The 14,604-nt window shown below is 31.1% G+C and overlaps 1 protein-coding gene across 1 annotated transcript in view; it reads left to right on the top strand.

Moving 5' to 3' along the window:
- Positions 1 to 14,604, top strand: part of LOC118179856 (choline/ethanolamine transporter flvcr2a-like) — a 98,332-nt gene that overhangs the window by 79,035 nt on the left and 4,693 nt on the right. The window contains exons 7-9 of the mRNA XM_085814294.1: positions 6,641 to 6,751; positions 11,390 to 11,495; positions 13,322 to 13,433. Of these exons, the coding sequence (XP_085670420.1) occupies positions 6,641 to 6,751; positions 11,390 to 11,495; positions 13,322 to 13,433 (329 nt within the window). The remainder of the gene's footprint in view (positions 1 to 6,640; positions 6,752 to 11,389; positions 11,496 to 13,321; positions 13,434 to 14,604) is intronic.

Raw genomic sequence — 14,604 nt, 5'->3', positions numbered from 1 at the left:
CTACGAAAACTTTTGTTTAAATTCTACATTCTGGATGAAAAAAAAGCAGTGAATTTAAAAGTTATGGAAAGTGTTAAGATTAAAAATCTTTTTACGCAACTCCTCCAGCAAAAATGTTCAATGATCTACAGATATATACCGCGAAACCAAGCTAAGGAATAGCGAGAAATCAAATTACAAAAATTCAAATAATCTCAATGCGTAGTTTAGTAATTTTATAAGACTATATTATATAAATTGAAAGTCTATGCTAAACATATGTTCAGAAAGAATGCCATGATTTGTTTCAACTATAACTTTGTAATGGGTAATTATAGTAGAATTATTCTTTTGATGCAGGGATTAGTGCGCCCACTAACCAAATGGAAGATCTGTGGTTAGATGCTCGAATAGAGTATTGTTGACTTTTCGTGTTTTTACTTTCTTAAACGAAGTATTGTAACCGCAAAGAATTTCGGGAATCATATTTCAACAGAAAAATTCACTTTGATTGTTCACGAAACCATCTGTACGCGCGGACAGACTTCACGAAGAAAAGCTTTTTTGAATCAGTTTTAAATCCATTTTAAAGTGCCTTTAAACTTAGTCCTTTATTTTGTCCTTGCGTACAGACATCACGAAAAAGAAAATCGTCCAAATGAATTCGGAACCAGTTAAAATTTCTTTTGAAAAATTATACCCGAAAATTTTCGGTCAAATTAAATATAGACTTGATCCTTGCTTTCCCCCTGTACGAAATTTCGCCATAGATTGCGCCAAAAGAGTCTCATTTTCCCACCAGTTTCGTATGACGTATCAAACCAAATCTGTGATGTGAAGCGTGATTGATATGAGAAATTACGTGTAAGTAAACAATATTTTTGCATTTGCAAAAATACTGGATGATGGATCTTTTCTGTGTGTGTTGAGAAATTATAATAAATCGGCTGCTATTTATCTAAATGAGATGAATATGGAATTAAAAAACAGACTATCTTGGAAATTCTCCAGTGGTATTTCAAGATTATCTGAAAACATATCATTCAAAATTGCAGTGCGTTTACGTGTGAGCCATAAATAAACTTCTTCATTAATCATAAATAAAATCTTTATAAATAAACTTCCTCATTGTATTCAAGATTTTAAAATTGTCAACTGTTGCTTTATGATAAATTTATGCATTTTCTTCCAATATCTTTTTATTGATGCTGGTTCGACCCGTGGTTGATAAAGAATAAGTCTGTACACCGTTTTTTTTTAGAATGCTTCCAATTTTCATTCATCATGATAATTAGTATCTAATTATATTATGTACATATTATCGTCTGTAAGACATTTTAATCATTTAAGAAATATTAATAAATTATTCCAAAAGTAAACCTTTGAACTACTTAGTTTCATATATGCACATCAACAAATATACTGTAAAATTTTCTCTGGGTTCGCAGTACTTTCAGAAACTTAGACAAATAATATAAATCTGATTATAATAGTTATTTATTAATTTAATTAAATTTATCAATTAAATTAAATTAAATTAAATTAATAATTTAATTTAATTTAATTAATTAAATTAAATTAATGCATTTGGATTAATGCTGCTAAAGAATAAATTAATATTTATTAATTTAATTAAATAAAAAATACTTAATGTATGAAATGTACATGAGATACATGTCTTGAGTTCTTCACTTACTATGATAACTGTTACATAACTGTTGATACATAACTGTTGTCACATAAACTTACTAAATCAACTGCCGGGACTAGTAATATATTTTGATGGCTTCTCACAGCAACTTTAGGTGAAAAATTTTATTTTATACACAAAATTAGTATAGAGTATTGTTGACTTTTCGTGTTTTTACTTTCTTAAACGAAGTATTGTAACCGCAAAGAATTTCGGGAATCATATTTCAACAGAAAAATTCACTTTGATTGTCTTATCATAGAAATACATAAATAACTAAATATATACACAAAATACATCACTTGTATCATAAATAACTAAATATATACACAAAATACATCACTTGTATCATAAATAACTAAATATATACACAAAATACATCACTTGTATCATAAATAACTAAATATATACACAAAATACATCACTTGTATCATAAATAACTAAATATATACACAAAATACATCACTTGTATCATAAATAACTAAATATATACACAAAATACATCACTTGTATCATAAATAACTAAATATATACACAAAATACATCACTTGTATCATAAATAACTAAATATATACACAAAATACATCACTTGTATCATAAATAAATACACAGGCATAAATACATACACAAAATGATTAACTCTTACTATGGCAAAAATATATATACAGTATTTTTATCGCATAAGACTGTAACTCTTAATCTTAGTAAATCAACTATCCAAACTAATAATTTATTTTGATGGCTTCTCACAGCAATTTGACGTGGAAAAGTTTATTTTACTATTTATCATAACTGTGCCTGTTTCCTCAAATAAAAGATAATTGAAAATTCATATTCGAGTAAGATAATGCAGTACTTTTTTAACACAGGTTGAAGCAAGACTGGCACTTTGCATCAAAGAAGGCATATTAGGTATTGCGGGGTCTTGCTAATTTCTGAACTTCACCATGAATGGAATTCTGAGTGTCTTCTGTTCCTCATCCCCTACCACCAACTTCTTGAGAGGATTTATTCTTTCTGTGTGTGTTGAGTGCCCCTTACCACACAAGCACTATATACTTCATGTACTATATGCACTATATCCATGTCTTCTTTCAGAATTACTTATTGCAGCATCTTATTGACACAGGTTCAGGTTGAAGCAAAGCTGGCCCCTGTGCATACAGTTAGGCACTTGCTAACTGCTAAGTTTCCGTCTCGGATGGAGTTCGGAGGGACAGTATCCTAGGTTGCGGTCCGAGGGTCTCCACCAACCTTTTGATAAGACTTCAGCTCACCATGTATTTTGCTCTGCAGGCGCACTCAAAATGATTACAAACATTCATGTCTTTCTTAGGATTTGAAAGTGGATCCTTTGTTACAGCAGTCAGCATCACTAACCATTTTCCCATCTGTGGTGGCATTTTATTGACACAGTGAGATAGCCTGCTACATAAATGATGGATTATTTTATTGTTGAATTGGTCGACATGGATATTTCTGTTGAAATATGATACCTGATATTTTTTGTGAGTACAATACTTTCTTTACTTCATACAAAGACGTAAAAATAGTACATAAGAAAATTGATGCAACATACATTCCCTCAATCTACATCTGTTAACTTATTCAAATCTCTATCTAACACATTTCAATAAAGGAAATAAATAATAACAATTAGTTTTCTAAGGCAGCCTATATGAAGTAAGTAATATCTGACAACATTTGTTAATTGAAGAAATCCTGTAACTGCAACAGGTCTCTGCCCATACTAGAACTGAGGGTATGATTGAAGATTCAAAGAAAATTCAACGACAGAAAAACCACAAGCTTGAGAATTTTCCTTGCCAGAGGTCATTCAGTAATTATAGAATTAAGAATCAGACATAATTCAGGAATGAAAATCAATCCAGAAGTCACAAATTCTAATTCTAGGAATTGCCCAAACTGAATTCAGTCCTTATCTAAGTGTATCATGCAATATTGATATTGCCTCCGAACATTGATGGATATCCATAGAAAAAATTTATTCTTTGAATATAATTAAAAATATACGTATATAAGCATAATTAGTGTATGAGCACTATAGACTATTTTCATTCTTTGATGAATACAACATCCAAAACTGTAAATTATTTAATTCATTATACATTCTTCATATTTTATACTGAGATAAGTATAATAATGAGATAAGTATACGGGCAATTATTTGAAGTTTTATCTTTAGCAATAGTATTTCCTGATGTAAATTTAAATGGTGGAATGGCTAAAGTTTTGAATTGGTAGTTCAGCATTAATTATATTTTCGGCAAATAAATGGGCTGGCTCAATTTTATCCTTTTTACGTTCTTCTTAAAAAGTCTTCCACAAATACTTTTATTCTCGATAGGAATTTTAAGTACTTTACCATAGTTCAATCCAATTTGTTCTTACATAAAATAATAACTAAAAGGTTTTTATAAAAATGGTTTAGATATTGTGCAAAACCTTTAGCAATTTAAAATAAATTCTAATAATAAAAATGTTTTAAAATATTATTAGTTAGACTTTAGACCAGGGTTTCTCATTTGGGTTGATGAATTTTTAAATGGTCTCTATGATGGTCAACGATTCAATATCCAAATATGCAACGACAATTTATCAGCACAATCAAGATCCCACTGACAGTAAAAAAGAAGATAAGTAATTGTATATTAATATAAATCCTTATTATGCAAATAAATCAAGTCATATTCAAAACACATGAGTGCACTAAGTTTGGTAATTTATAAGCCATCTGAAAGAAAGCTCCCAAAATTAAAGATGTCGCCAAACCAATAATACAGAATTTTTCTTCCTCTTACCCACTGGAATGAAGCTTTAGTCAAGAAAATAACTTACTACGGAAAACAAGAAACAATTTCAATATTTCTAAACGAGCTGATTTAAGAATTAAGCAATTTTATGCCAAATATTTAAAATCTTATTTCAATAAACATCAAGTGCTGTCATTACGTTCGTTAAAATCAAACTCTGGGGCACTTAAAATTTGTGATTTTGCATCTTCTGCAAATTTATTTTGCATCTTGTTTATATCTCCAAAATTCAAAATAATAAAAATACAAATAAAGCATAAACCTAAAAAAAAAAACCATTCTTCCCAAACCTTTTATGCATATTCTTAGTCTAGCTCTATAATCTTTAAGCTATGTATGCACAATTATTTGTATTGTTATTATGTTGTATACTATATATTATAGAGAAAAATATAAAAGGGTTATTGAAGAAAAAGCCTGGGAATTCTTAATTTAAACTATAAATGTTTAAAAAAGTATTCTGCTTTACAGTGCTTCTTGGTATTGTCAAATGTTATATATATATATATATATAACATTTATATATTATATATATATATATATAACATTTATATATTTTATATATATATAAAGAATGAAATCTTATGTAAATATGTGTGGCTACTTATCTTAATTTGTCTGCAGAAAAAAAAAACTCAGTAAACAACAAAATTATCTACAATAAAAAGCTTAATTGTGCAGAAAAATACAGCTTTTCATGAACTGAAGCTAAACAGAGTGTTTAAAAAATTCAAATAACGTAAATTTCAACTTATTGAGGAAAGTTAATATCGAATTTGAGTTCTACATTTCAGTGTTTATAGATATCAGAGGTGTGCTCTTCTGTTATTGGGACTGCATTCAGAAACGTATGTGTGTATTCAGAATATAATATGTGTCAGTATGTGTGTATATAATATATTTTGATTTATAATCTATACATACAAATCATGCATACCTACTTCCTGAATGTATTTTATATTTTCTGTTTAGTTTACTGTTACATACATAGTGACATAAAATTTTCATAGGAAAAAGGTTTCTCAAGTTTACTACTAAATACATGAGTAATTTTTTCTTTCAGGCAAACGATACTTTTTTTTTATTCACTTTATTCTCATATCAGTTTACCACATAATGAGGAAAAAACCATAAATTAATAATAAGCATCTTAATTTTCTATACTATTTTTCTTTCTGAAATGAAATTTTATGTCCTGTGACATAAACAGCGTGAAATTTTCAAACAAATTTTTGGATTAAAAGCTCTAAAGATGAGGATAAATAATATTAATTAAAAAAGTTATTCAAACTACATATAAACTTAGTACGGATCATTCATTCTCTCGGCAATACTTTGCTCATTTTCCTAAATAATTGAAATATATTTTCTTCGAGACAAAGCGGCAAATATGACACATTTAAAGTAACCCTATATATCTGCGCACGCGCAGCTGAACTTTTATCATGGGAAAAAGCACGGAATAAGTCTGTATTTAAAATCGCGTAACATCTTTCACCAATACAATGCTTCTTTTACTTGATACAAGGAAGAAAACGTATAAGAAGTTTGATTCCCATACAAAAGAATTTGGCTACGATTTTCACTTTTAAAATGTGCAAATTTTTTATGCCACTTTTAATTTGCCTTGAGGAATCGGTTAATTAAGTTAAACTAAGTCGAGAAAATAAATCAGAATGAAATGCAGTAAAAACTATGTATAATTTAATAGGCCGTACGAGGAAGTCATGGCGGTGTTGGAATCCGGTTTTTTTACTCCAAAAACCCAATAATTTCTATAAAGATCAAATTATATATTTTATAGATTTCTTATTTGTGTATTCTACAGATTATTCATGATATATTTATTTCATAAATCATCATTAAAACTTTAAGTTTAAAGGAGGATGAAACCCATATTTAGTTTTACTGCGAAACTAAATATGGGTTTCATCCTCCTTTTTGAACTAAGGACATGTCTAATTTTTTCATTTGTCCCCGAATCGGAACAAGATTCCTTTTGTGGAGAATGAATAACCAAGGTTCAAATCAAAAAACACTTTCTACCTATATCATAATTATAACTTTCGGAACACACTGTATAATTTGTATGCTTTCTTAACAATTTTTTATTTCATAGTAACTTTTCCTTATTTAGAGAAACCTCGATGGGAATTTGTATAGCAACTCTTTTATCGCTTATGTGTTTTAGCGGTTTGCTTTTCATCAATAATATATGGATTCATTTTATCACCATTGGTGTATTCGGGTAAGTTTATTTTCATTTCTTATATTTACTTTTAAACACTACTACAGTTCGAATATAAAGTTCAAGCTCAAAATACAGAATAAATTTACTTAAATTTGGCAATTAAATAACATTACCAAATTAAAATTTTTGAAACAATTTGCGATGCCGATTATCAGGGACTAACTGAATCTTAAACCACGATGTCGAAAGCTCTGATTCCAGGATGAGATTAAGTTCCAATGAATACCATGCACTTTTATCTAAAGGTTTCGTCTAATTATCGCAAAATGAAAAAACTATTGTTTACATGAAAAACGTCGTTATGACAAATGGTTAAAAATTATGATATTGCTTAGGAGAAATGAATAAAAAATTTTATTTGATAATAATAAGATTATTGTTTCCAGATAGCATATAATTAAAACGAGTTTTTTTATTATCATTTAAAATTTTGTAATATAATATCCAAGTTTGATTTAGAAGCATAAAAGGTTTGCATGATATTCTTTTTAATCCTACTCCAAGAAAAAGTCCAGAAACCACAAATTTTCTTCGTAGAAGACCAATACAAGTCTGTAGAAGCATAATATTTTCTTCGAATCGGTAAATCGGAAACATCAACTCGGTCTCCTTTGAAAGAATTCAAACGACAGATCTCACAATTGCGAGTTCGACGTAGTACCTACCAGTTACACTAAAAACACGAGCACTGAGGAATGTGATAATTCTTTTTAAACTAACCTTGTTAAACTAATTATCAGTAATAAAATGGTGGCTAATTAAATCAACGAAAAGCAAAAGATCACTGAAAGTTCAAATCTTAAATAACAAAATTTTACTTTGAGACATAAGGTATACACAGGTGAAGCACTTGTAATGATAAAGAGAACAGGGATATACTATAAAACGTTAGCTGTATACACAACCGCAGCGTTTGATGCCAGTGTTAAGACACGGGAAATAAGATGAGACCATTATAAAGTCCTGAAATTGAAGAGCAATACATAACAATACCAGTCAGATCTCAAAGATTTCCCGGCTTGGGCAGTCTCTTTCTTCATTGTATGTATCATGCTGGGCAATAAGCATTTACAGCATGCACAATTACAAGAGCAAACGTCCATGTTGCCTACTGTAACTTGCTATTGCATCGGCTAATGATTGTAATCTACACTATGTGATTGTTATCTGAAATTTAAAGGTAATAGTTCAAACTTAATTTATCATTAAATATTTTCCTCTATAATTATGTCATAGCACATTACATTTATTTCAAAAGTGAGGGTATATTTCTGCTTCAACCTCTAGATATTCTTTTACAGTAATCATCTCACGTCTATGCTGCTTAATAAAAATTTCGTGTGGTTGAGAGAAAATTGTTGAAAATCTTTAATAATTACTTTCATCTTTAAGAATCTTTAGCTTTAGGGTGTACTATGAGAAGAGGAAAAACATCTTTAAGGTGACTATATTAATACTAGATATATTTATTTGAAACTAAAGAAGTTATCATTCATGTTTTGAAATACCTTAGTTTTGAGCAGTATTGTAAACTTTTACGATAATGATACATTACCTGGTAAAATACTTAATTTATTGCATGCTCACAAAAACCTAAATATCGCTAATTCTAACTCGTAATTACTGCTTAGAAAAAACATCTAATTTTGTGCCATTATGAATATTTCACCTCAAAATTTCTGGATCTTTTTACCCCATTCTCCTTTTCTAATGATATGTCAAAATGTCATTTCTGTCCCCCCTCATTGTCGTCTCTGAAACAAAATCTAAAGTTTAAAATATTTCATGTTAGTATAATATAAAGGGACATATAAAGTTTTTAATTCTTTTAAACTTGTTCTATTACTTTTACACTTATCAATGAACTTTACGTAAAATATTTATATATGGATATAAATGATTACAATGCTGCTGCTAACTTATAAATACTAATGAAATAGCTACATATTACAAGGATTATTTTGCGAACAATTTTGTTGCCGTTGAAAATATTTATTGTACTCAAAAATTTAGAAAAGAATCATTTCGCCTCGACATTTTTTGTGGATACCGAGAAATAACGAACAGCAGCTGTCCCCCCTCATTGTCGTCTCTGAAACAAAATCTAAAGTTTAAAATATTTCATGTTAGTATAATATAAAGGGACATATAAAGTTTTTAATTCTTTTAAACTTGTTCTATTACTTTTACACTTATCAATGAACTTTACGTAAAATATTTATCTAAAAATTATTAAAATATATTTTCTATAGTGGAAGAAATAGAAAAATAGAGCAGTGGTACTAATACATCATTAAATATTGTTAATTACGTGGCATATTTAAAGTCCCTTTAAATCTGTTATGACATATTACAGTTTCAAATTTAGAGTTGCTTTCTTTTGATCACAGCTATGATTGCTTCCTTTATTACTTTTGGAAAGCATTTCAGGAATATAAATGATTACAATGCTGCTGCTAACTTATAAATACTAATGAAATAGCTACATATTACAAGGATTATTTTGCGAACAATTTTGTTGCCGTTGAAAATATTTATTGTACTCAAAAATTTAGAAAAGAATCATTTCGCCTCGACATTTTTTGTGGATACCAAGAAATAATGAACAGCAGCGGCTTTATGTTATTTGAAAAAAAAAGAAAAAAAAAAAAAAAAAAACCTTCCTCAGAAGACTGAGGAACACATTCTGTGGATCTGGGATCTGTGGATTCTGTGGATCTTAAGGGTCGGAGAAAATTGAAGGTTTATATTTATGGACTGGTTTGTGGAATAGGTTTACTCTGCTTTTCCATACGATTCATTTCTCAATTTATTTATACAAGTGAAATATTTCTATCAGTGAAAATAAGATTGTTAGTAAAATATTTGCCACTTCTAAAAACCTATGTTATAAATATTGTTGCGTTCGTATAGGTTCGTAATAGATTGAATGCACACAGGTCCGATGACAGTTTAATAAAACTTATTTTATCAAAAGAAACTTTTCAAAATTCTGGAACATTCCACAGAAATACTCGTACTGATGTTCACAATATCACAGAGTACAACCTGTAGTTACACTTCAAAATACTAAGGATGTTAAACGCATCGCAATGCAAATCGCATCTGGCTGCTCTCATGGCGAGCCATGATCCTAAGCCCAACCATGATGTTCTTCCTCAAGATAAAAGCTTTTCCTATTGGAGTGCGCCTATGGATGACTATGAGGATGATACGATGACTATGAGGAGCCATGATCTTAAGCTGATGATACGATGATACGATGACTATGAGGATGAACATGGACCCTCTGATGATCATCATATCTCAGTATTCTGATCTTTCACTGAACTAACAATTCCCATCAAAAGCAACAACTGAGAACAGATGCTCTCTCTCCGTCCTTATGCAGTTTTCACCCAGTCACTGAGACATTTCTAGTACTTTCTGCTCCTCAAAATTACTGGAAAGCAATATGAATGTAGAATAAAGGTTACAGCTAATATAATGATTAATTACATTTATTCATTTACAGCATTACGGTGATATAGGGGTCGGACGAAAGTGTCGCCAAATGGTAGCCACATTTGGCAATTTTTCAATTACATTTATTCATTTATAATATTACGATGACACAGGGTTGGTCACCAAATGGTCGTCAAACTTTGGCGATATTTTGCGTTTTCTTGCCAAATGTTGCAACAAAATAAGTCTCCAAAACCGTTGTCAGCTTGGCGGCCCATTTACTGAATGATAAATGGCCTATTCTTACATTTCCGGCATAGCTTGTCTCTGTAGATTTTTCATGTTACATTATACAAAAGAATTCAACAATTTTACTTATAATTCCATTAAAATTACCTATATAAGTACAAAATTGTAACAATGTTTATAAATATCATCATTGCAATTAATTATATTTCTCAAACCCCTTTTAATATAGGAAAACTCACAATAACATATATTGGTAATCCTAAGAATTGATAAACTAACAATAATATAATAATAACTATTGGTAATCCCAAAGAACGCTATCCTCGTTAGATGGGAAATAGAGAACAGCCTCGGTAAATGTATAAAATTTTATTATACTTAAAAGGCATAAAAAAGGAAACAATCTTATCCGTTTTACACTGCTTAATATTGATTTCATTTATCTTTTTCAGATTCATTGAGGACAATCATTTCAGCAACCTTATAACTGCTCATTACTGTGAGTCTTTTATTGCAGCTTGAGTCCATCATACAGTACCAAAAGCCATCATCTTAAACCATGAAATCCTCCACTTAGGCTAAGTGGAAATTCCTGTCATAACTGGAGGTACCTGTCCCCGGTTGAGGACTAAATAAATAAATTATAAAAAAAATCATAAATCTTTCCTATATCATAATCATTTCCTGTCATAAATCTTTCCTTATGAAGAAACATGTTTCTGATGAATATCTCAATATTAGAGAACATTTATTTGAAACTAAAGCAATTATTATTGAGGCTTTGAAATATCTTTAAAGCCAAGTAGCATTAATAACACCCGAAATAAAATTCGAAATAAATAAGCATTATGTTTTGTTTATTTATCAGAGTGTATTCATGGCATACTTTGCTGTTTGTCGAAAATTTACTTTTGATAACGTGAAAGTTTCTGTTATTTTTAGCTTCTTTTTGATCAGTTACATTTCTGTTGGTTATGAATATGGTATTGAATTGACTTACCCAGATTTGGAAATTATATCGGCAAGTTTACTTACACTTTCAGCTATGGTAAGTGTGCATTCTAGAATAACTATATTATTATACCATACTATTGTAGTCTAAAATTGTACGCTTTAAAGGAGCTTTATTAGAGGATCAGAAATGGTTTTGATTCTCTTATTTCGTATCTAAAACAAGTTCACATTGCAGAGACATTAGGTTTATTGAAAAAGCCGGAGAAATGAAAAATTAGTTAAGTTTCTAAACTATGACAAAAATCTTCGATTATGAATCAGCTTTATGAGTTCTGGTTACAAATGAAAAATTTCAGAAAAATATGGATCATTGGAAAGCACTGCGAGGATAAGCTAAAGATGTCAGTTGGATTAATTTTCTCGACATCTTAATCTGTTTACTCAAGGGCATGTTTGGAATGTATTTGATATGATCAGTACTTATTTGATGATGACCCATTTTTGTTATAGACGCAAAATCAATGTCAAATAGCATTAAGAAATATATTTAATTCTTTATGTTTATATTTTATAAATTTAATATCATAACGTAACATTTGACTACGATGAGGAATTTTGTCAAAATATCTTTTTTTTTATAAGAAAGAAAAATTTACGGTAAATTTCATTATATTGCCCCATATGCATAGAATACGAGTTATTTATATCTTTACACTTTTCACATAAAGTAAACGATATCATTTCATTACATTTTATGGATAATCTTATGGATCGCATATTCTGCTCTTACGTAACATTATTCCCAACCATTATGGTGTAACTAAGGACAAGAGCTAAAGATGCCTTCAAAGAAAGCACATATTTTTTTTTAATTTCATGTGAAAGTGAGAAAACTTTCTAGTAAACGCTTTGACTAATCACAGTTTTCCGGCACAGATCTTTAGTTTAAGATACAATTCTATAGCAAGCTAAATAAAATTCTACAGCAAGCTTTTATGAGATTTCATAGTAACTTTTGTTTTTGTATCGTTCTTATTAAACAGCTCAAACAAATTACTGCAAATAGGATGAATTTCGAAATATATTCAGAAATAGTGTTACAAAGAAACAAACTTCTTTTAGAAAATGCGCTTACATCGAAGTTTTAAACGTAGTATTTTTAAGTGTAAGTTTTACCTAATATACGAGAAATCTTATAACTTCATCAGTCGACATTGATTTAATTACAGGTAACCTAGCTCTGTGTAACCGAAAAGACAAACAATTATAATAATCTCTGTCACAATATGCAAAGTAAACCAATAAGGGCTTAGAATGTGTCTCCGTGAACTGAAGAACATTCTGTAGAAAGCAACCCATGAACCACGGCGGAAATGTTTACTCGATTGAGATCAACCGTAGAAAAAGGAAAGCTACGATATATTCAGACACCACAACGGTAAATTTTTAGCGAATTCAATGACAAAATGTCACAAGCATGTACCAGAACTACGTAAAATCCGGGTGAAACTGCAAACGGCACTATGAATGCTTGAAACTTGCAATGGATGTTTGAGACCAATGAGACTGGTCATAAAGAGGAATCGTAGCACTAATATGTACCAGATGCAATAGTAATTTAAGAGTATCTAGCATCAAATAAAAGATATATTCAAAGGTATTTTATAGGAGTAGAGCCCAGTAGTAGTATGGTGCGTACTGCTAAGAGCTGTCAGTTACATGTTTTTAATAGATTGTCGTTTCAGAGCAAATAAGCAGATCGCTTTTACTTCTAATTTTAAGGTAATTCTTCAGCTGTCAAAACTATAATTATCCATTAAAATGCATATAAAGAAAAACCCACCTATTGCTTGATTCACTGTTCTGTTTACTAATTAATAAATGTGAAATTTCTTATCGTGAAAAGAAAATCTCTTTCAGGTATTTGGAATTGCTTTAACTGAAATATCTTCTTTTATAATGACAAACGTAAGTGTTCTCGCTTCTAATGGAGTTTTGTGCATCAATCTGTTCTTTTGTTGCATTTTGTCAAGTAAGTATTCATTATTGTTTACAATTTCTTTTTGAAAAGTAGTAAAAGTTTAACTACAGTGATGTTCCTTTTTTTCTCCAATTCAGTACTGTGCTGTTTACCAGAATTGCTTTACACTGGTGTGCAAAAATTAAGGACGAGACGGTTTTTTCAATATAACTTTGTACAAAAGCCTTCCAAATCAACACATTTAATACCGTAAAATCCCCAATACGTAAGGACATGAGTAATGTAAGCAACACTTACTAAAAGAGAAATCAGAGGGATAAAAAGAAGCTTTATTGAAAAAGTAGCATGGAGCGCAATGCGACTGAAGGCCGAAACATCCCTGTGATGGGTGTCCAGCAAGAAACATCCGGTCTTTAATAGGGGATATGATCTCCCCTCACTGCTAGGCAGGTTTCACAGCGTCTGCCCATGCTGAGAATGAGGGTGTCAATGAGTTGTTGAGGCATTGCTGCCCATTCGTCTTGCAGCGCCAATCGAAGCTTCGGAATCGTTACTGGTGGTAAGGTACGAGCTGCCAAGCGTCTGCCTAGAAAATTCCATACATGCTAGATGGGACTGAGATCCGGAGATCGTGCCGGCCAATCCATACGTTCAATATCCGCCCTCTCTAAGAGCTGTTCGGCAGCTATTGTGCGATGACATGGTGCATTGTCGTCCATGAAAAGGAACTGCGGACCCATAGCGCCTCTAAAAAGACGCACATATGGAAGAAGAATCTCGTTACAATAACGGGTCCCGTTGACTGAACCTGCGTCGAAGATGTGAAGATCTGTACGACTACCAAGCATGATGCCTCCCCAAACGAGAACACCGCCACCTCCATACCTGTCCCTTTCAATGATGTTCGAGGCATGATTGCGGCTTCCCCGCTCTCTCCAGATGAGTATGCGATGAGAATCGCTACTCAGACTGAATCTGCTCTCATCTGTAAAGAGTACTCGTCCCCATTCATTTTCTCTCCAATTCCGGTGTTCCCGGCACCACAGAGAACGCCCTCTCCGATGGGCAGGCTTTAGAGGTACACACCGTACAGGGCGTCGTGCAAACAGACCACCACCGTGCAGTCTTCTGGCCACGGTAAAACGCGATATCGGTCGTCCAGTCGCCTGTGTCGTGTGTCTAGCGATTTCTACCGCTGTCTGCCGCCTGTTTCTTCTGGCCT

This window comes from Stegodyphus dumicola, chromosome 4 (genome assembly GCF_044657685.1).
Source record: "Stegodyphus dumicola isolate Sdum_Otavi_A_Nest chromosome 4, ASM4465768v1".
NCBI classification, from domain to species: Eukaryota; Metazoa; Arthropoda; class Arachnida; order Araneae; family Eresidae; genus Stegodyphus; species Stegodyphus dumicola.
This window is presented reverse-complemented; position numbering and strand designations above follow the sequence as displayed.